The 22,866-nt window shown below is 37.9% G+C and overlaps 1 protein-coding gene across 4 annotated transcripts in view; it reads right to left on the bottom strand.

The window, feature by feature from the left end:
• Positions 1-22,866, bottom strand: part of LOC131030404 (alpha-mannosidase I MNS5) — a 216,246-nt gene that overhangs the window by 100,119 nt on the left and 93,261 nt on the right. For all 4 annotated transcript variants that reach the window (XM_057961233.2, XM_057961230.2, XM_057961231.2 and 1 more), the window contains exons 7-9: positions 10,300-10,348; positions 10,016-10,195; positions 9,401-9,521 (exon numbers count right to left, since the gene is read on the bottom strand). In XM_057961233.2, the coding sequence (XP_057817216.1) occupies positions 9,401-9,521; positions 10,016-10,195; positions 10,300-10,348 (350 nt within the window). The remainder of the gene's footprint in view (positions 1-9,400; positions 9,522-10,015; positions 10,196-10,299; positions 10,349-22,866) is intronic.

The raw sequence follows: 22,866 nt of genomic DNA, 5'->3' as shown, positions 1-22,866 counted from the left end.
ACTAGGACAGAAACCCAGATCAGCCCACTTGGTGAATTCATCTCAATATTCACAATTGCACATCATTGATCAGTTTCCATGGAGATTCAATTATCTAACTCACAGATTTTCAGAGGGTTTGTTATTTTATGTATGGAGGCACTCCAGGTATGTGTTACCTAATGGCATTTGGCATTTTCTGATTTGTAACAACAACATGTGTTTGTAAATAGCAATACATTTCTATGTTAAAAGAATACCATTGGCTTATTTAGATTCTTTGTATTTGCATGTTAGTTTGGAGGTGACCCAAATCCTTGCATGCTAGTTTGGAGGTAACCCAGGGTCTTACATGTTGTTTCCTATCAGTGCATGTCTTGTATTCAAACACCTAGATAGTTGCATGACAGTTTAGATCAATTTTATGAAGTGGCTTTCTTTTGCATGCCATTTTGGAGCAGTACAGATTTGTGGGTTTGATTGCTTGGCAATTTTGATTAGTTCCAAAAGGTGGGTTTACTTTGCATGTTAGATTTGAGAATACCCAAATGTTTGCATGTCATTTTGGAACCTTGCACGTTAGCGGGTTGGAGTTGCATGTCAATATTTTGACTCATGCGTGATAGTAAAAGAACTCAAAGGTATATTGCTAGGGAACAGAGGAAACAATTTCAGTGGCCTAAACCTTATCTAGAACAAGAAACATTATCAAAGGCTATAGCTGCAAGGCAGCAACATACTGAAATTGGGACATCAAGCAAGATGGGTGACAGAAGAGATAATAGTCCACCATGTGATGATGATAGGGCAGCAATGTGATGATGATAGGGCAGCAAGGGAAATCTTGAGTGGTCTAACAGCAGGACAGCAGCAAGTAACAAATGTTTTACAACAACTTACACCGGCCATTCAAAGAATGAACATGGGTCCAAGGAGACATAATCAGGAGCAAGCAGATAATGATAGTGCAATTAGTACACCACATGTGGAGAGGACTCCTACATGTACTTCAGATAGACCTATGTTGCCTACCTTCTTGTCCAAGAATGAAGCAAAAGTGGAGGTTGATGATTTAGATGATGAGGTGACATTTACAGATAATGTTATGACTGTGCATGATAATGTTAATTTTAAGCAATCGGATGTTAATTTAAGCAATTAGATTGTAATCAAACTATGAATAAACAGTAACAGCAATAAAACAAAAGACACAAGACACCAATACCCTGGGAAAACCTCCCTCTTGGAGGTGAAAAACCCAGCCTTTAAATATGATATGTATTATCTCAAGTGTAGACAATTTACAAGGCAATGACTTATCTCAGATTGCGGTTCAATGTATCAGTGAGAATTGCAGTCCTTCATCAACAACAGATGGTTAGAAGGAGCAGCAGATGTCTAGATCAAATTCGCCATAAAACAATCTCCCTTGCAGAGTTTACACAATCGCCTTATACCAGTTCGCATTATACCAGTTCGCCTTATACTAGTTCGCTGCTAGGAGAGCATATAGCATTTGTGATGTGATTGTGTTCAAATGACTTCATCTTGTAGTGGTTATATATTAACCTTTTGGCGCTAATCATCCTTAAGTCGGCTTGCATGTTTATTGAATAATGTTATATTGTCATTGCACATTTCCCACGTTAGACATTTGGGTCCAGCCCAATAGTTATTGAATTGCCTTTCAACGTTACATTTGGGTTCAACCCAATAACACATTGAATTGCCTTCCACGTTACATTTGGGTCCAGCCCAATAACACATTTACATAATAGATAATACAAGCGTATTTTAATTGTCATTGACAACATTAAAATACATTAGGTATCCGAGCTAGCTACTATTTCAACAGATAAGTGGAATACTCTACCTCAACATGTCAAGGAAGTTTTACCCTGCCATCAGTATATGGGACAGCAAAGAGAGAATAGAAGAACAAGGCAAGAACGAAGACCATGGCATCAAAACAAGGATCTTAAACATGCTACAAACAAACTTACTCTTCCTACATTTGATAGTAGTGGAAGCACAAGTGCTAGAGTTTGGATTCACAAGTTAGACACCTTCTTGACTCTTAAAGAGGATGAAGCAATCAAGTTTGAAACTGTGCACCTAGAGGGTATTGCGTATGATTGGTGGCATCATGGTTTGGTCACTCAAAACCATGGTTTGATTAATTCCTATGAGGAGTTTAGCAGCAAATTAATTGCCCGATTTGATCGTAAGGATGTGGAGGTGTACTATAGAGAGTTGGCACAATTGAAGCAAAGTTGGCACTTGGATTCCTACAGTAATGAGTTCCAAAAGATCACTGTCATGGTACTTGATATGACTGAAAAAAGGGTGGTAATGTTGTTTATTAAAGGATTGAATGATAAAATAAAGGGACTTGTTAAGGTGCTTAAGTCTAGAACTCTACATGATGCTATCCAATTGGCTTTAGACCTTGATACATCATCTTCTACAAATCAGCCACCTAAGAAAAACTTCAGGAACAGCAAAGCAGATGACAAATCAGATGAGAGAGTTTTCAATCAGCCTAAGTCTATATCACCTAATTTGGACTTTGAGACGAGGAATGAGTTGCGTAGGAAGAAGTTGTGTTTTACTTGCAAGGAACCATGGGAGCCTGATCATAGATGCCTTGGGAAAGGCAAAGTACATTACATTGAGGTCATTTCCGACAATGATGATGTTGTAGCAGACACTAGTTCGGAAAGTGAACATGAGGGGCAGCCACCACCATTGGAGCATGCTGACTTAGCACAAGGTACACTCGCTTTTCTTTCTAGTGTTACTAGATATTATCCTTTCATGTGAAAAGGAAATGTCAAAGGACAAAGAGTTATGTGTATGGTGGATAGTGGTGCTACGCATAATTTTATTGATGAAGGCTTTGTAGTCAAGAAAGGACTACGAGTAGAAGACTTTCCTAGATTCAATGTCATGTTAGCAGAAGGATTCAAAATTAGTTGCACAAAAAGGATACCAAGGTTGAGTATACAACTAGATGGCTCTACATTTGATGATGAGTACTATGTCGTTGGCATTGGTGGTACCAAAGTAGTATTGGGAATACAGTGGTTGAGATCTCTTGGAAGATACATCCAAGAGATCAACAAGATGGAGCTTGAGGTCACACATATGGGTAAGCAAATTAGTTTGAGGGCAATCACTAATGAAATACCCAAAGATGTGGCAGCCAAGAGTATGCAGGTTTAATTCAGTGTTGAACGCTTCAAAGGCAGTACAAGGGAAGGTAATAACAGTCCCAATTTTCTGATTTGGGACAGAAACACTTTACCTCTGCATGATCATGAGTTAGCAGCCCATACAGATGAAGAAGACAATATTTTGAAGTACCCCAATGATAGCACTCAAGTTTGGGAAGATAGTCATGAGACATTGGTTGATGATGCAACTAGTTAAAGGATTGATTTTATACATTTTGACATAGCTGGTGTAAAATAGTCCCAAAGAATATGTGAAGAGTGGTTAGAGAGAGCTAGGAAAGCCAAGCGGTTGGCTGGCCAGGCCAAACTTCATCTTCAAAGGATCAAGGATTTGCATAACTCCATGGATCAAATAAAACAAGAGCACTGCAATTTCCATGATTCAGAAATTTCAGTTGGCATTGGCAACCCCATTGATGAAAATAATGATTTTCTAGAGCATACACTTAGTGGACCAGCCACTAATGACATGTCTTTATGTATAGATGAAGACACACATAATCCAGATTTGATTGAAACACCTACTTCTTTCGGGTATGCGGCTAACCTAATGTTAGGACTTTTGTCACATGACATGGATACTTTAATGATGAGTGGCTGTCCAACTTGGCTGGTTATAGTGTCTTCGGAATTGTCATAGCTTACATCGGCTGGTTGGTTGTGTTGGAGTGTGTGGGATCATGACTACATTGTTGATAATCGGCATAAGATGGATACTATATCATTATGTGGTCTTGGAGACACCATTGACATCATCTTAGGTCTGATTTTAGTGTGTATTATGCTGATCTGATTTATAACAGTAACCTGGTATGGAATGATACATTTTCCTATGCACCTATGATGGGTATGATCCACATCCCTATGAGATCATTCAGATTTAGATGGATAGTTTGCATTGAGGGCATGATGATAGACATCAATCTCTTCATTTTTTGTTGGGGTGATGGTATAATGATTTGGGATCCTGGCATTGGTTTGATTGGTATACTTCATTATAGGGATCATGGTGAATTGTTTTACACCTTTGTTTTGGTGGTGATTACATCAAAGTGGAGCAGTGGAAGTTTGGGTACAGGTGGTCATGCTTCAGAGACTTGAATCTTCATATTCATGTTGGAGAATACTTGCCACTGGATGATACTTTACATTATGCAAGTTTGCAATTGCTTGTGGGCAAGCAATCTTCAGGAAGGGAGTGTTTGGTATGTTTGTCGTTGCGCCAAAAGCTCGAGCTGTCAACGAACATCACAAACACCAGACTTACCTAGATCCACGGGAGGCGGTTAAGCCATGTCGCGAACCCCGAAGGAGGTGCTGACCACCAAGTCAACAATCTCCCCCTCAGCACCGACTGAGGGTTCCGCACCGACAGAATGAAGGAGGCCTCTCGGGATTCGAACCCATGACCCAAGGCTCTGATACCAATTGTTGGTATGTTTGTTGTTGTGCCAAAAGCTCGAGATGTCAACGAATGTCACAAACACAGACTTACCCAGATCCACGGGAGGCGATTAAGCCATGTCACGAACCTCGAAAGAGGTGCTAACCACTAAGTCAACAGGCAGGACTATAATGTCCCCTTTCACTGAGTGATCACCTAGAGGAGATTATTAGCCTATTTTATTCCTGTGGGCTACTTAGATTGATGCAAGGGAATAAATTAATTAATTAAATGTTAAATAGTCCTAAGTCCTTGGGGTTATTTATAATGTAATACTTTATAAGTAGTTGGTCAAACTTTATTTTATATTGATTTTGGGAATTTAATTTAATTAAAATATTTTACCCTCATCAAAATTATAAAGTAAAGTCACTTTGGGAGGGAAAAGTATAAAAGGAGGAAAAAGTGAAATGAGGATTCATTCTTGAGTTGTTATTTTCAAATTTCCTTGAGAGCTTTAGCTTGCAAATTCAGCAAACCCTAGGACAGAAACCCTAGAGGTTATGGCTATTTGGATGGAAACCCAAATCAGCCCACTTGGTGAATTCATTTCAGTATTCACAATTGCACATCATTGATCAGTTTTCATGGATATTCGATGATCTATCTCGCAGATTTTCAGAGGTTTTGTTATTTTATGTATGGAGGCATTCCAAGTATGTGTTACCTAATGGCATTAGGCATTTTCTGATTTGTAACAGCAGTATGTGTTTGTAAACAGCAATACATTTCTATATCAAAAGAATATCATTGGCTTATTTAGATTCTTTATATTTCATTTATTGATTTCCTTGAAAATCTATATTGTTCATCTTGCATGTTCAATCTGCGCATGTCACAATATTACATTATGATGAAACAAAACATGAGTAAAAACGAAAACCCAAATCAGTTTTGAAGCATTATCTGAGTCCGGGATATTTCACAATGAAACTAGATAGCAACAATAAATGTCAGCAATACCAATAATAATGACAGCAAGATGATCACACTAAAGGTTCACACAGACTATGGACCAAAAGTGGCAAAAGTTAAAAAAAATATATTTATGCAATACAAAGGAAAGCATGAAATATGAATACCAACAATACTAATAAATATGATACCAGGATGATGGCACTAATGATTCACATAGACTATAGAACAGAAGTAGCAACATGATGTGGGAGCATCCCAACTCATTGGCAATCTTGCATCAACCAAAAATGTTTTAATTCCTTTTTCTTTTATTCATTTGTTTTGTATATTTCTATTTGTGTGCCATGAGTTAGAGTGTGCACTTTCTCACTGGTGATCCTAATGGTTCCAAGATGGTTTGGCCTTGACACAAGGGATTTGTTGTGACTCTCTTGACACACTCGTGCATAAAGGGCTCATTCAGTTCTCCTTAATTTGACCATCTATAGTGTGTGGCAACTGTGCTGATCATGTTTCATATTCATCAGCTGTCTGGGGCTTCGGACAATATTGCTCCATTGGTTTATCACTCGAGATTGTTACCATCTAGTTCCTTGTTCACGATTTTCTTCAAGAAGATGGTAGCCTAGTTTATGGCAATTTGAATCCAAAGGTAACTTTGCACCAAGACATGGGATCATTGTACACCTTGGAACTCTGTCAGCACCAAAAACTTCTAGTGTAATCTGCAGAATTTCAACTCCTTTTGTTGTATATTGAGCAGATAAGATGTAAGCTTAATGAAGGGACTAATTTGGGAAGGTTGTCCCTAAACTCCTGGAGATTGTAATTGTGCTCCAAGTTGTTACGAAACCTCCCATATGAATGAAGCTAAATCGTTGAGATCCTCAATTTTTGTGTTCTTTTTTATTTCTATGTTTGTGCTTTGAGCCAAGCTGCTTGGTTTCACAGTCCTTAATTGGACTCTCAGACCTTTCCCTGCATCAGAATGGTTCCAGAAACGTAGCTATGTAGCATAAATATAAATACAACAGAAAATACTACTCTGGTTGGATGAATCTCCCTTGATTCTAATTCTACTACAAGTGATAATGCAAGGCAAATTAAAATAATATTTATGAGGAAAAGTATAGAAAAATAAGAACCCAAGGAAATCAACATTAGAATTGTTTCTGCCAATGAACATTCAATCCTCAACAATGAGAAAATTAAGAGTTAACCATTAGAACATTTTATGGATTATTTATTGTATACAAAGTGAAAAAGGGGCCAGAATTGAAAATTTCCAAAGAGGGTAAATGAATGACTCAAAAGGCTTACTTTTATAGGGATTCCCTTCTTACTGGATAATCAATATTTACTTCCAATTGTACATGGACGAAACCCATTCATGTATGGCCAAGAGTTTGTGCTCAATAATCTGAGAATGCTTTGGCAAAGGACCAACAAAATCATATGTGAAGACACTTTCAATCATTGTTTTTCCTCAAATCTGTTTTGTTGGCCAAACATTTCAAAAAAATAAGTACAGATTAGAATTTTGTTCCTGGAGATGGATTTGGAAGTTACAACTGTTGATGACCTCTGGGTCACTAACAACAATAAAGGTAAGAATTAAAAATTACAGCATTTTAAATATTATATAATTTTACTACACAAAGCAAAAATGGGGCAAAAAATTAAAAGTTTCCAAGAGGGTGAATGCATGGCTCAAAAGGCTTACCTAATAAGTAGAAGACAAGTTTAAAGAAATCAGCCTTAAGCATTAGTATTTATAATATATTTATATTATAATATTTTAGTTATCAACTTTTTAGTATCAATTATTATTAGTATTATCATTAAATTATATATAAATATACATATTTATTATTTAGTTGTATATATTATTTCATAAAATAAATTAATACTATTATTTATATTATATTATTTCAATATCAGTATATATTTATAATTTCTATATGTTTTTTGTACAAACATACCCAATCCCTTAAAATATTTTGTATCAACATACCATACCCACATACCCATTACCATACTGGATTATAACTTAACTTATTTTCTGGATTGTTGCTACCTCTAACCCATTTGTTACAATAGTGCAAGCTGATTGTGTCTATTTTGAGCTTCAACTGTTGAAACTCAGGGGAGATGGATTGTGTAGGACATTACAGACAGGTGAGTTTCCTTAAAATACTTTAAGGGCATTGCATCCTACATGTACTTAGATGGTGTATACTTATGCATTAATGACAATATACAGCTTAGCTTGCCATGCAAGCAATGGGCACATGTTATGGTACCACTGCATTCATTCTTGGGAATAATAGTTCAGTCTATGCATCTATTGTTATGAATCACTTCAAGCAAAAGGACAAATGGGTGATTGTTCAATTGTTGATCCTAGAGTTGATATGTGGTACGGTTACAAGTCAGAGATAACATCTTCCACATTTTGAGCCATTTTTTTATAAGGTTCAAATTAATTAATGTGTATGCAGTGCAACTCTAAATAAATTATAAGTATTTCCTATACGAAGAGCTACTAACAGTTCATTATAGTTAATATGTACTCCCAATGCAGTCAGTCACTAAGCAAATGAAAGGGGATTTTTTGACCAATGTCTCGACATTTCAAACATTCGAGAAGCAAATATTAGTGTATTATTTCAGAAGCATAATATAAAATAAAGCTTGCTTGGACATGGCTGAAAATTTGGTCAATTCATACTGAAGAATTCCATCTGTGTTTAGGTGGGTTAGTGTATCAGACTTGTTAAATGTAGATTAATTGAATTTTTTTTACGTCAGGGTTGAGAAATAAGAACTATGGGTCCTTCCATCCATACTTTACATTATTTGGAAAGAAAATAAAACCCTTCATCAGGAAGTGTCTATGAACTACATATTTAAGCTAGTCTGGAAGGCAAAGATGGACCTCTGTTAACTAAAATATGTCATGTCAGACTGAATGCTCAGACAAATATGTATGCACACCCATTATAACCAACATCGGAGCAAAAAATGACTTACAAAGAACCATAATGAGGTCAAGAATAAAGATTACATAGCAATCCTTGCAGAGATACTCCAGTGGCTAGTGGACAAGATCTTTTTCATTAGGTCCGGAAAGACCATTGTTAATGCAATTTGCATACGCAAATACCATTTGGACATCAATTTGCGAATTCTTCCCAAGCTTTGCAATAGCCCTAGAAAACTTGTATTTAAATGAGAAATATTTTTGTTACCAGTATCTTCAATTGATGCTAACTTTCCTGCTAAGAACAGTATGAATGTTCATATTCTCACTGACCACATAAACCATGGGAACCAAATCTATCTTCTGCATGGCTAATACTAGTATAAGTTATAACAAGCTAGACAAGTACCACAAGTTCAGGGATTTCATCATATGTAAAAGACAGAATATGCACATAACATTTTAAAGTGATAATGAGAAAGAACACTGGACTTTTTCCTACCATTTGTTTATGGTTCTTGATCCAATGTCCAGCTAAAGGCCTCAAGGATGACCTTCACTAGACTTCAGGGAAACCGGAAAAGTAAAATTTTAGAAATTAATGGACTAGTGCTTGAAACTTGAAAGCATAGAAACACCTGGATCTATTTGATGTCTTATCCCTTTTAAATATCCAGCTTAATGTAGTTTAAGCTCAGCATTGATGCCATGAATTTTTGCCCAATATATCTATTATTACCATAAGAACCAATGTTTTTATATAAGAGCAGACCATCAGTTGCAACCTGATTTCATTAACACAATACACCGAAAAGGGAAAAGGATAATCATTTTACACACCATGGACCATGCCGAAAATATTTCTGCACAGCAGTATATGCCGAAGAGAACATATCCCAGTACTCATCCCTTCCAAACAGGATGTGAGCTTTAATAAGATACTCATAGAAAGAATCAACACCTGTAACAAACAACTATCCACCATAAACCCAAAAAACATTTACATGTACAAGTATAGTTTGCTTACCATTATACAAGATAAATTAGGACCACATTAAATAAAAAGTTTGACTTAGTTAAGTAGTTTATTGTGGCTAAAGCCCACATACAATGCAGATCCCCAACAAGCCTGGCATGGAATATTCATAGCTGCAAAAGTTAAAACATATTATGCATTTCCATAGTCAATTCCTCTATTTTTCACAGGTATTAGATGTCATCATTAGATAAACTACTAGAAAAGATGATGCTTGCTATTAAAGATACTTTATAGATAAAGAGACAAGACATACAAAAGATAAAGGACTGTCTGAAACTTAAAAGAAGCACTAAAACTGATGTAACTGGCTCACACTTCAGACCAAAGAGAATTATGGAAACAAAATATTGAAAAATGAAAGAGATTAAAACAATGTACTAGCATGTTAAAAGTTCAAAGTGCTTAAGAAGGCATACCAGCACCAATTCCAGATGAATGTTCAATCCATTCTCCTGTTGTTACATCCAGTGTGGTTCCCATTAAATCTAAAGAGCTCCTCATGCTCCATAATTTACGAAGGGCACGTAAAGCAGATTCCTCATACTCAGGTTTGCCTGTCAATCTTGATAATGCACCCATTTCAAGTATGAGAGAACCTGAATGACAGGCAGAACACTCAGTCAATAAGCATTTATATGCTGCATCCATTTCTATGGATAAACCAAACAGCTAGAATGAAAGAAATTGCATGTCACCTCACCACAGCCAGATGTGCTTGTCTCAGTAGTCTCATTCTCCATCACTCCATGCTACAAGGGATATTAATTCAGAATTAGTAAAATAAACATTGAGAAGTGTTAAATATATGAAAAAAAATCAAACTAGCAAGTTTTAAATATTAGAAATGCTAGCTTACCTTTGTGAACAAAATATAATTTAAAATAACAACTAAATTGTAATCCAAACTGAATTTTTTTTTCTGATTTTTGTAATTTTCAATGAACAATACAAGAAACCTTAAGACCTTTTGATAACCAAGATCCTGACGTGGGCAAGGTGAGAGCATACGGTCAAAGGGGTAGAATAATACTAAATTATAATGCTTGTTGGTGTTAAGCCACACAACTTATGATGCATGCGAAGGAATCAAAAATGGTTACAACACTGGTTATGGCAGCAAACCTTCTAGAATGGAATACAAACTTAATATTTAAAGTGTCAGTGAATAGCACAAATCAACATAATAGATGTCAGAAACTATTACATACTGGTTCTAGCAACAAGCCTTCCAAAACAATATAAAATTTATAAGCTGAGAACCAAATTGTCTTTAATGAAAATATATCAAATCAATGACTACAAATTATTCAATAATCAGCTGAATAACAGAAATCTTATCAGTGATTAAATGTTGCAATATGAGATTCCAAGACCAAATTGAAAATCAAAGTAACATATTGTTGACGTGTCTAAAGTCGCATCGTTGCAAACTCCATCCGGCCAATGCAGAATAGAATGTACTCACTGAGTATCCTATCCTCTCTTGAGATAAGGAAATCCCTAATGCTGTTTCTTTGATCAAAGGGGATGACCTCAAGGTTTTGATTGTCAGGTCTTGACTGCGGGATTACTCAATGGTTTGATGTGTTTTGCTGGAAACACAAAGGGGACTTACAGTGAGATGGACAATTGTTGGATGAGTTCCCTAAAATTCTAACAATCTTGTTATCGGTTGATTTCAGGTGGATCGATACTACTTCAGCTGGACTGTGGGGTTTCTTGGTAAAAAAAGAAAAAAAGGGGGATAGGGAAAAGAGATATAGAAAATCTAACTATTTAACTAAGATAGCATGCTCAAGAAAAACAGACAGACACCTCCAAATAACCAGATTAAACACTATCAGCTATTTAAGCACAATGTTTGTAAGAATCTAGTGCGATCTTCAAGGAAAATTAAGTTTTCATGCTATTAAACATAACTTCAGAACTTTAACATTCATTCACTAAGTGTTTAATAACCGAATTAAGCATATGAGAAGGTTCAGATTAACCATGCAAAGGGAATGACAATTAGTCAGTCCTTAATGGTATGAACAGCGAGGATTCTATCAGATGTTTATCTAGAAATGCTATAGAAAAACGAAAGACATAACAGAATAATTTAAATGGTGAAGAAGGAGACCATGCACTCACAATGAAAAGAAAACAGCATTAACTTTGCATTAATCCTGTGTAAATTTCGCCAGAGCTTCAGCAACAATCCATGAACTTCTTACAAAATATGGGAAAACCAGTCCCTTTAAATAGGCTTCCAAAAATAGATGAATGGCCAAGATCTAAATTAAACAAGTGGGCCAGATTCATCTTTACAAAAGGTACCCATACCCATAAATGGAGGGTAAATATCAGCAACCACCCAAAAGGGAGCAATAACTACCTAAAAAGGTAATTAAAAAACTATCCCTAATAATTCAAAAAGTGCACATGCACAAAGTTTAAAGTTTACAGTTGACTTGGCAATCAAATATGAACTTTTGCCAAAAAAGTGCCTTTTAATTTTAAAAGAAAAATGCATTTTTAAGAAAGCACTTTTTCTTTTCCAGCTTCACATCCATTTACTAAAAATTGATCCTCGCCATGCAAATACTCCTTCCAAATGTCCCGACCTGCTGCACATTCTTCGCGAACATACTCTTGGAACCTGATGCACAATTGGAACAGCAAACTGAACTGAGGCATAGGGGGATGACGTATTTTATACTGCATGCCTCCTATATAACGGTCTATGGGCTTCAAACCATCCTGCCAGTCGGACCGATTACGCTCGAAACACAACATGTCTGAATGTAGTTTACCGGCAAAATCCAAGTCCTCAATGGAGTAGGCGATCCTATCCGCTCTCAATCTTTTCTCCTCGCCATGCAAATACTCCTTCCAAATGTCCCGACCTGCTGCACGTTCTTCGCGAACATACTCTTGGAACCTGATGCACAATTGGAATAGCAAACTGAACTGAGGCATAGGGGGATGACGTATTTTATACTGCATGCCTCCTATATAACAGTCTACGTGCTTCAAACCATCCTGCCAGTCGGACCGATTACGCTCAAAACACAACATGTCTGAATGTAGTTTACCGGCAAAATCCAGGTCCTCAGTGGAGTAGGCAATCCTATCCGCTCTCAATCTTTTCTCCCAGTCTGGTTACATTATGTCATCGGACAGATCATTTTTCCACCCCAAAACCATTGATCGGAGGATTGTCTTGCCAAGTTCCTGCATGTTCTTCAGAATTCCCTCGCATGCATCCTACTCTTTGTCAATGATTTCTCTTGTCTCATTCTTCATAGTGATAGTCCAGTACCATTCTTTAAAAACGTTGATATCATGGGGGTCCAGGATGGCGGACAATGTGGGAATCTGTGCTTGGGTCCAGAAAAGAGCTCTTACAAGGAGGAAGAGTTGTAGCAGCTACCTCATGGATTTTGAGGAATTCCCATTTTACCTCGAGCAGCTTGACCAAAATGGTCTCTCGATGGTGAGCCATTTCTTTTACCTCTTCAATGATTTGCTCTCCTCTTTCTTTAAGGCCTTGCATCCATTCTTGAACGGCCTTGGCAATATCTCGTACTCCTTCAAATTCTGTGGTGGTCCTTTGCGCCAATGTTGTCGGGGGAATGTGGGATTCGGAGGCATTATGCAATGGTCTCAGGAGTTGATCAATGTACCCCTCGGCCTACTCAACACGAACTCGATACATGTCCTTTTTAGCAGTTATCTCTTCGAGTTGTCTAAAGCATGTTTTGCACGGAGTCTTTGAACTCCTCCCTTTCCTGTTCCTTGGTGGCTCGTTCGATTGGGACGGTTGTGATACTATAATCAGCCAGTGTAACTTGATTTGCTCGCTTATCGGCAGGGGGGGTGGCGATATGGAGGGTACGGTTCCTTTGTTCATCTTTGGTTATCCGGGAATACGCTTTAGGATTTTTCTTCCCCTTGGACTTGGCTTCGTCTATGCGCGAGAAAATGTCCTCCAAGTCGATGGGTGGCTTGGTGGCTGCCTTTCGTTGAGCTCAAGCAACTAACCAATCTTGAGGTATGGTCTGGGTTGATGCTATGGTTAAATTTGCACTCTGCTCTTTAAGGTTTTCAGCCAGCTCATTGCATATTTGCAGCTGCTCTGTTACAAGAGGAGTGGAGGACGTGTCAAGTCCCTTGCTTGCAGCTGAATTTTCTCCTACTTCACTAAACAACTGTCTGGTATCTTCTTGTGATGATTGTTCCTCAGTCCCTTCAGGCTCACGGGTCTCATTTCCTTTGCTCTCCCTCAACAGTGGAGTCATCCTTTGCAATACTATGCAGCTGCAATTCATGGCGGCTACCCTGAGTGGGTTCATGCATCTCCAGCCCTTGAATGGATGGAATCTCTCCTTCCTCCACTTGATTCTCAGGTTCGGCAGATTCAATGGCTCTTACCTCTGTATCTAGCCTGTCTTGTTCAGGAGGATCATCAGCTCTGAATGCTTCAACATCAATCTGGAAAGGCAGAGCAGGTATATAATTTAGTTCAACTACATCATCAGATGAACTGAAGTCTTTTGATGATGAAGTAACCTCTGGTCTCCTAATAGGGATCTTCTCCCTTCTTGTTCTTTTAGATGTCCGAGTCCCTCTGCTGGCTTTAGCCTTCCTCCTTTTCTCGGGCTTTTCAACCTCTTCCTTAGGTGCACTAGAGGTTCCCTCATCTTCAGAGGACTGAGAATCAAGGCTACCCATCAAGTGGTAGGTAAATTGGACTCCCTCATGAATTAAACGCTCAATTTGCTGGTGTAACCACTGATTAGTGTATCTTCCTGGGGCTGCCATAACCGCCTCAAAATCAGTGATTGGATACTGTGACCAATCAATGCCTGGCAAGAGATGCCTGATCGCCTCAAATTCCCGGACCTGTAGGCAATTTCTTGAATCCGTTAGCTGATCCGAGACCTGACGGTATTCATAGAGTCGCATTTGCTGCACACTCAGCCTTGAATATTCGCGCCGTCAAACTTCATAGTCATCAGAGCAGTTCTTCCAATAATCTTCAACTGATTCCTTCGCTCTGTATCGCCTACCGTAGGCTCTCTTTGCCAGATTGTCGTGATCAAAGTATTTCCTTGGGAAATGCTCTTGTAGGCCGTAGGAGGCTAGCTCTACAAGGGATTCTTCTGCATGAGCTAGATTCTTCAAATGGACATCAAGGTTACCTATAATCATAGGGAAGGCAAATCCGGACTGTCTCTTGTCCTTGAGTAAATTGTTCACAGGATGTGACTGCCTTGCGACTTCTAGAAGAACTATTTTGTCGGTTGGGTATCGCGAAAGTCAAAAAGGAGCGCCTTCAAAGCTAGCTATTCGGACGTAGGAGAACCTTGGGAACTGGATGAACCAGGCGCCATACCTCTGTACCAGAATAGTAGCTTGCTCTGAGAGCCTTATGTGTAGTCCTCCTTGCATCAGTCTAACCAAGCGCACTGTGAAAGCGTCATTGACACGCTCATACTGACCAACTGCATAGGCAAGGCTGCTCTTTTCCCTCTAAGATATGTCCTGATAGTGTAACTATGGATAACAATCATACACCTTCACCTGATTGGGCCCATTCCCAATTTCACCCTTCATGACTAAACCTGGCAGTTGCTGGTTTCTAGCGAACATGTAGACTAGATAGGATGTCATAGTAAAGTACTTTTTCGCCTCAAGTTCAATCAACTGGGTATGGATGTTGTCACTTATGATCTGGACTCAGTCGAACTTGGATTTCCCAACGAAGACCTATTCTGTAAAGTAGAACATCCACTCTTCAAAGTAGTTAGATTGGGGGAGTCCCATAACCCTACTGAGCAATCTGACCATATCTCCATGCTCATTGTGAAAGTCGCTTTTGGGGGTCTTTTTCCCAATTATGATGCTTGGGGGCCTTCTCTCCTTGTACCACTCCTCATTTATCAACGTTCTGCATTTGGCAGGGTTCATATCATATGCCACCTGCGCTTCATCTATAGTTGTTGCTATGGGGTTGTTCGGGAAGGGGATGTCAAATGTGTCGCCAATGGCTTCAGGAGTGAAGTCAGCAAGGACCATATTCTCGAGGAGCACCAATCTGGTGTTTGGTTGGTAGTGTCGGGCAGCCTCTACTACCAGCTCATAATTTTGCACTGACGGGGGAAATCCTGCTGCCTGGGCAATCCCACTTTCCATCATCCGCCTAGGCCTGCCATAGGCATTAGGGGAGAATACTCGGTCTCCGAAATCTTGAATGTCAATGTGGCCTAGGTCAGTATCACCTCTATTTTCCCACACACTCTAAACTTTTGATTCCCTCGGTCCTCCTCTCTGATACTGATATTTCATCTTTTCGATTCTGGGAGGGATGTCTGACTTGGATGCTCGGGACGTTTCAGCTGTGCCAAGAGTCTTTGAGGACTCTACTACAGATTTAGGCATCTGTCCTGCCCAGCCGGATGCGGATTACGAGACAACATAAAGGAAACAAAGTGGGATAAATAAAAGGGATACGCTAGCAGACTAGGATTAATTTGAAAACCGAATCTTAAAGAAAGCATGATATTTCAACTACAAAGCTTGATTGATTTAGACATGAACATTATGAAGCTCTTCGATTACGAATTTACTTATTCGGCTGCAGTTCAAGGACCTAGGCGACTCGATTGCTAAATTTACACTTAAACACCCTTAAGACCAATTTTCAAAATGGAAGAAGTTTAAGATTTTCCCTAAGTCTGAAAATGCATTTCCTAGTTGAATTATGGGAAAGACTCTAATTTCAATTGCTTTGCCTGACGCCTTATAAATGGGAAAAGATGCGGTTTAAAGATTTAATCAATTGATCAATTTTTACACAAACACATCTATCCAACTTTGCATATATTTCAAACGATTTTAAGAGAGACAAAGCAAACTTACCTGGCGAAATGAATGGCGTGAATCCGCACAACCTGTCTTGCAAGAATGATTTCCTTTGGATTTTGAAAAAAAATGCCTGTCTTATGCCCTATGTTTTGAAAAGATAAATTCACAATTTGCAAATTTGGAATGGGAGAGCTCTGCAATTTCAAATTTCAACGGTTAACTCCCTATTCCAAATTTCGCGCCTAAGTTTGGAGAGAAAAATGCAGTTTAGAAACTTAGACATAGCGATTTTACCTTGGTGATTTTGCCTCCTGCACGATTTTTGCCTTAGGCGTTTTGGGTGAATGGCAATTTTGAAAAGCGTTTGTAACGTTTTAGAAATCGCGATTTTTCTCCTATACAAACTTCGGCATTTCAAGCTGTTTGCAAACTTTGAAATCGCGAACTTACCTTTGGCGATTTTCAGAGAATGGGGGGTTCATGCAAAGTTTAAAATTGTGACACTTGCCTTTGCCGAACTTTGGCGAAAAGGAGGTGATTGCAAAGGGTTTTATACAGCCTACAAATTCCACGATCTCCTTCAATCACGTCAAAGATGGGCATTTTAACCTTACGACATCTCACACTTGCCAAAGAAATCGCAATATTACCTTAGATGGCGAATTTCGGTGATTTGGAACGTTTTGCCAGTTTGTAGCTTTCACCAAAAATCGCAGTTTGGGGAGTCTCTCCGAATTTTGGTGATTTGGGACGTTTTGTAAGTTTATACCTCTTTAAAACTTTTAAATTTCCTTCACATTTACCCTCTAAATCGTGATTTTCGGGATTTTGTGTGCTTTTTCAAACTTCTATTAAAAAATCGCGATTTTCTTCAACTTCAGGCTTTTGGTTGCTTTTGCAAGTTTTCACTTTTATCACTTATCCCTTGGAATGCAATTTTCGAGGTTTTTAGTTGATTTCGCAAGTTTTATGAAAATCGTGTTTTTCTCTTGGTATGCAAACTTCGGGTTTTTGGTTTGCTGTTGCAAGTTTTCACTATTCAAACTTCTTAGTTTTCGCACTTACCCCTTAGAATGCGATTTTCGGTGATTTGATGGGGTTTGAAAACTTTAAACTTTATTTCACCTATCCTTTGGAATGCGATTTTCACATTTTCAAGCACTTTGCAAACTTTAAAACTCTTCGCACTTTTACCTTAAAATGCGATTTTCGGCATTTTTAGGCACTTTGCAAGCTTTCTTATTTTCGCACTTTTACCTCAGTGCGATTTTTGGGAAATGGAGAGATTTTGCCAAGTTTTACTTCTTCCATTTTATTCAATACTGGCGAATTTCGGGGATTTCACCCATTTTGCAAATTTTCCAAAAACCTTTGCCATTTTCCCCTTTTAGTGCGAATTTCGGGATTTTGAGAGGTTTTGTCAACTTTTGACACTTTGTATTTTTTATCTCCTCTATATCCTTCGGCAAAAATCAGCACTTTGGGTACTTATGCGACCTTTAGACGCTTTATCTTTTACTTGGGGAATTTTGCAAGCTTCTACCATTCCAAGCCTATCTCAGGCGATTTTACAAGTTTAAACGATCTCTTGGAACTTTTAAATGCTCGAAGGTTAAACTGATCTTGCGAATTCACAAGCTTTCGCTCATGACATCATCATCTCATGAACTGATTACGGGCACACTCAAAGGACGTGAGACACCCTGCGCAGAACTCAACAGGGCGAAGGCGAAAAGACAAAAAAAATAGGGGGACCCTGTCGGCGACAGGGAGCGTGTGCAACGCACAACACATATCAAAGTGATATGGTTGCATACCCATGATTTGTGCAGGCTTGGAGATGAATAAAATTGATAAAATTGGAGATAAACTTCAGAAAAGAATCACTACACTAAACAAACCTTGTATGGCAGCCCCACAAAAATAAATATATAGTACAGCCCCTTTAAAAAGAGGTACAGCTGCTTAAAATAATTAATGGTAGGCTTAAATCATAATTAAATACCTAGTTACCAGTTCATGTGCAGGTACAGATAAGGAATCGTGGAATCAGCAAAAAAAAAAGTTCCTTGGGTATGGGTAGAGATAGAGATAGGTATAAACTATCTCTACCATTATTACAATGATACAATCCATACAATGTAACTTTCCCATACATAAATGATAAATCTGTAATTGCCAATAAATATTCATATATCATAAATGTAATATCATATTCATAATTTGCAAAAATGATAATATTCAACTTTCAAGTCTCAAAATGTCATGTCACAATGAAAATTCAAATTACAAGCCATATGGCCTATGTGATTTAATCTCCATATTCATCCTCATCTGAAGCATCAAGCCCAAGCCCAAGGTCATCATTGATTCAAATTCAACATCATTTAAACCACAATCCATTAGAATGCAACTCCCACTAGCTATGTCTCCCTCAAGTTCCATAGCTGCCTCATCTATAGAGACTTGGGCAAGCTATGCAACTGTAGCATCTAAATCAGCACACTCAAGGGCTAGATCCCAATTCCTTGTTACACCCGCATTATAAGCAAGTTTCTTATGTGACAATAGACGAAGGTTGGAGTGTATGTAGATCAAATCCTCTACTTTCTTTGCACCCAAACGATTACATTTGACTGAGTGGATGGAGTATGTAATCCAATTCCACTCAACCGAAGAAGAACTTGCAACCTGTTAAAAGTTAAAACAAAACTAGAAATTTATAAATTATAAAATAAAAATATTTTAATATGATAGCATCGAATGGAATTGGAAAACTATAAAAATTAAAAATTAAAAGATACATACTTGGGAGAGAAGTTTAATTGCAAGAGGCTAGAAGAAAATGGAGCCTTGACCATGTAGATACCACCACTCATCAGCATCCATCCCATTTCTAGCTGGAAAAGCTACGGCATCAGCATATTTTGTAGATAAAAATTGGCCAAACTCCCTCAAGACAATATTTCCTGTCTCCTCATCTTGATATATCTTTTTAAAGGCAACCCTATAGCCAATAGCAACCTTTGCATCTCTATATGGTGGCACCCTCCTTGGTGTTGCAAGCATCTCTAGGCTATAAAAGTTTGGTGTCAAAGTAAATGCTAAGAGATGTAAGGGGGTGGTCATCTTGTTCCAACGGTCAACAACAATTTGGTGCACAACTTTGAAAAATGTTTTTGTTGGGTCATTTTCTTTTTTCTATATTACTTCTCTCATTTTCTCCACCATGCAATCCATGGCATCATAAATTTCACCCAAACATGGGCAATCAGTATCAACATACCGAATCATGCTCATGACAGGCCCGGTGAAATTCAAAACATATTCCACATTATCCCACCATTTCTCATCAAGGATCAATACTATTACTTTTTGAGCTCTTTCTATGTTGGACTACTTCCATACACTCTACAAGGTGTCAATGACCATAGAACTCAAGGCCTCTCACACCTTCACAAGTCGTCTTAAGACGAGCATGTGAGATGCAATTCGTGTTTCAGCAACCTAACATGACATTAAAAAATACACATCATTTATCAACTATAAAAAATAAACATTAAAAAATTAAATTTAAATTAGTAATTACCTTCAACAACTCTAACTTGGAGAAGAACCTGAAAATGGCTTGTGACATATGATGATTAGTCACAAACATTTGAATCTCCTCGCCCTCCACGTACACTTGTTTCACCCAATCAATTTGTGTGTCGATCTTTTGCATGATTAAATTAAGTGAGTGGACTGCAAATGGTGTCCAAAAGATGTGACCATATGTAGCCTCCACTATCGACCCAACTGCCCTACAATTTTTAGCATTGTCTATTATGACTTGGACAACATTTTCAGGCCCCACCATGTCAATGGATTCTATGAAGATATTGGCAATGAAACTTGCATCTTTCACTTGCCCCTCACAATCCACCACTTTCCAAAACATTGCCCCTTTAGGGCACACTACTATAACATTGATCAATGGCCTATTTTTAAAATCTTTCCATCCATCAGAAACGATGGACACACCTATTTCCGACCATGTATCTTTGATGACTTTCAATTGTGTCTCTACGGAAGCTTTCTCTTTTGCCAAAAAGGTGGTTCGCACCTTTTCATACCCTAAACAAACATAATTAGGAGTTGTATTGCAAAGGGTATGCACCATGTCCCAAAAGTAGGGTGATCTAGCAATGTTGAAGGGAAGCCCATTGTCATAAATGCAACAAACAATGCTCCGATCTGCAACCTCTCTCATTTCATTTTTGAAGGCACTATCCAATGGGCCTCTCTTTTGCATAACCACAACATTCTCTGGTGCAGAAGGTGGTGGTATTGGCATGAAAGGATGTGGGCCAACTGATCTTGTTGAGCCACTACTACTAGAAGGCCTCTTTGAATTCGCCTTGGCAAGACGATGATCAAACTTTGGTTTGTTGCTTCTCCTATCAACTTCCTCTTCTTGTCTAATATAGTCCATAACTAGAGCTTTTGGCAGTCCATTGCCATCTAACCCCTTACAAAATTTTATACCGCGTCTAGGGTTGAAGCAAAGGTGACCTTTCACTCGATAGTATGAGCTAGTATACTCAATGCCATAATGATTACACTATCAAAGAAAACTCCCACCACCAGACATTTGCTTGATCATTGTTGTATAATGCCAAAGTGGTGAATCGACATCAATTTTAAAGGGAATTTGTTGAGTTCGGGCCTAGGCAATTGAACTAGACCTTGCACTTGCACTTCTAGTCTAAGCCATAATGTATGATTATATGAATAATGCACCTAAAATAAAAATAGAAAACTCAACATTATTGAAAAAATTTGAAAAACGTTTGGCATTATAACCCCACATTATGCATATAAAGTGTAAAAAAAATACAATACTTCTTTAAAACAAAATTAAAAAACTTGAAAAAGTTTTAGAAAAACTTGAAAAAAACTTGAAATCTTGATGCGTGTCTAACACCTCCATATCCTTCACTTTCAAAGAAAAATGCAATCAACTTCAAAACCTGCTTGGAGAGAAAAAAACATGAAAGATGCAAATAAAATGAGAAGAATGAGTGTACAGAGGAAAAAAATGAACAATTAGGGCGAAATTAGGGTTGGAAGCAAAAACAAATAATTAAAAAACTAGTTTTTAATGAAAAAATAACACTTTTTGACCTGTGGGCCTTGTTTTTGAGAACCCACAAGCCTGGGTTCTCCCAAGTTTGCCCGGGTTCGCCCTAGGTTCTCCCCGGGTGCAACCCAAGCAGCTGGGTCTTCTATGGGTCCGACGAATCCAAACCCACAGAGGACCCAACCACCTAGGCCGCACTCGAGGAGAACCTAAGGGCGGACCAGGCTCAAACCCGACTCCGATTCTGAGGGTCCAGCAAACAATCCAATATCTTAGTTAAATACAACTTCAAGGGCAGTGATACCTTTTTAACTTAGTACTGCAGCAGAAATTTGTAATGTCCCCTTTTTCCCAAGTTCTCTTTCGATGCAGTTGGTGCTGACTTTCAAGGTTTGTGTCAACCAATTCAAAGGAGTATTTTGATGTCACCTGTGAGCTTAGACGATTTAAAGGAGTTTTCCAGCACTTTCTGGAGGGATTTTGGATGATTTGTTTATACTTAACATTTATAGTAAGTGTCAATTTGGACATCAATTTGGTCAATTGGCAGAGTTACTATTTTTGGATAGTCGGGGATTGCTAAACTTTATGATATCTTGGCAACACAAGGTGTTTTGAGATATTATTTTAAATAACGTTAAATTACTAAAGTTTAATTAAATATTTAACTGATGTTATTTAATTTGATAAAGTGAATTCCTTTTGGGCATCTAGGGAGACATAAGGAGAATTTAAAATTAAATTAAAAGATTGCACAACCCTTATTAGGGCATTGAGATTAGAGTTTATAAAAAGGCTACTGGGAGCTCATTTGGATATGTGGAGTTTATTATTTTTTGAATTTTCTCTCTAACAAAACCCTACATAGTTTTGGAGATTCAAACTTGGTCCATCTCAACCTTCTAGAGGGTTGTAATGTCCCCACTCTAATAATGGAATTTGATAATAAATAATAATAATAATTAAATTAAATTAAAAAAGAATAAAAATAAAATTAAAATTAAAATATAAAAGAATATAACTAAATATAATTAAAGTTTAATTAAGTTAATGAATGGTCAAAAGGCATGAAATGATAAGTTGTGACTCCCCCAAATATGAGGTATAAAAGGGAGAAGAGAACTTATTCGAAGGGGGGATAATTTTGGGAATCAGAAGTGCAGATTTGATTTAAATAAGGGTAGATCTGATTGAAAGGTTGTGCCCCTTTCAAAGGGCAGAAATAATGAAGAGTTGCACTCTTTCAAAGGGTGCCAATAGTGAAAGGCTTTTGAATGAAGCCCTCTCAATTTG

Source organism: Cryptomeria japonica, chromosome 7, assembly GCF_030272615.1.
Source record: "Cryptomeria japonica chromosome 7, Sugi_1.0, whole genome shotgun sequence".
Lineage (NCBI taxonomy): Eukaryota > Viridiplantae > Streptophyta > Pinopsida > Cupressales > Cupressaceae > Cryptomeria > Cryptomeria japonica.
The sequence above is the reverse complement of the archived record's forward strand: the minus strand, read 5'-3'. Positions and strand labels throughout refer to the sequence as shown.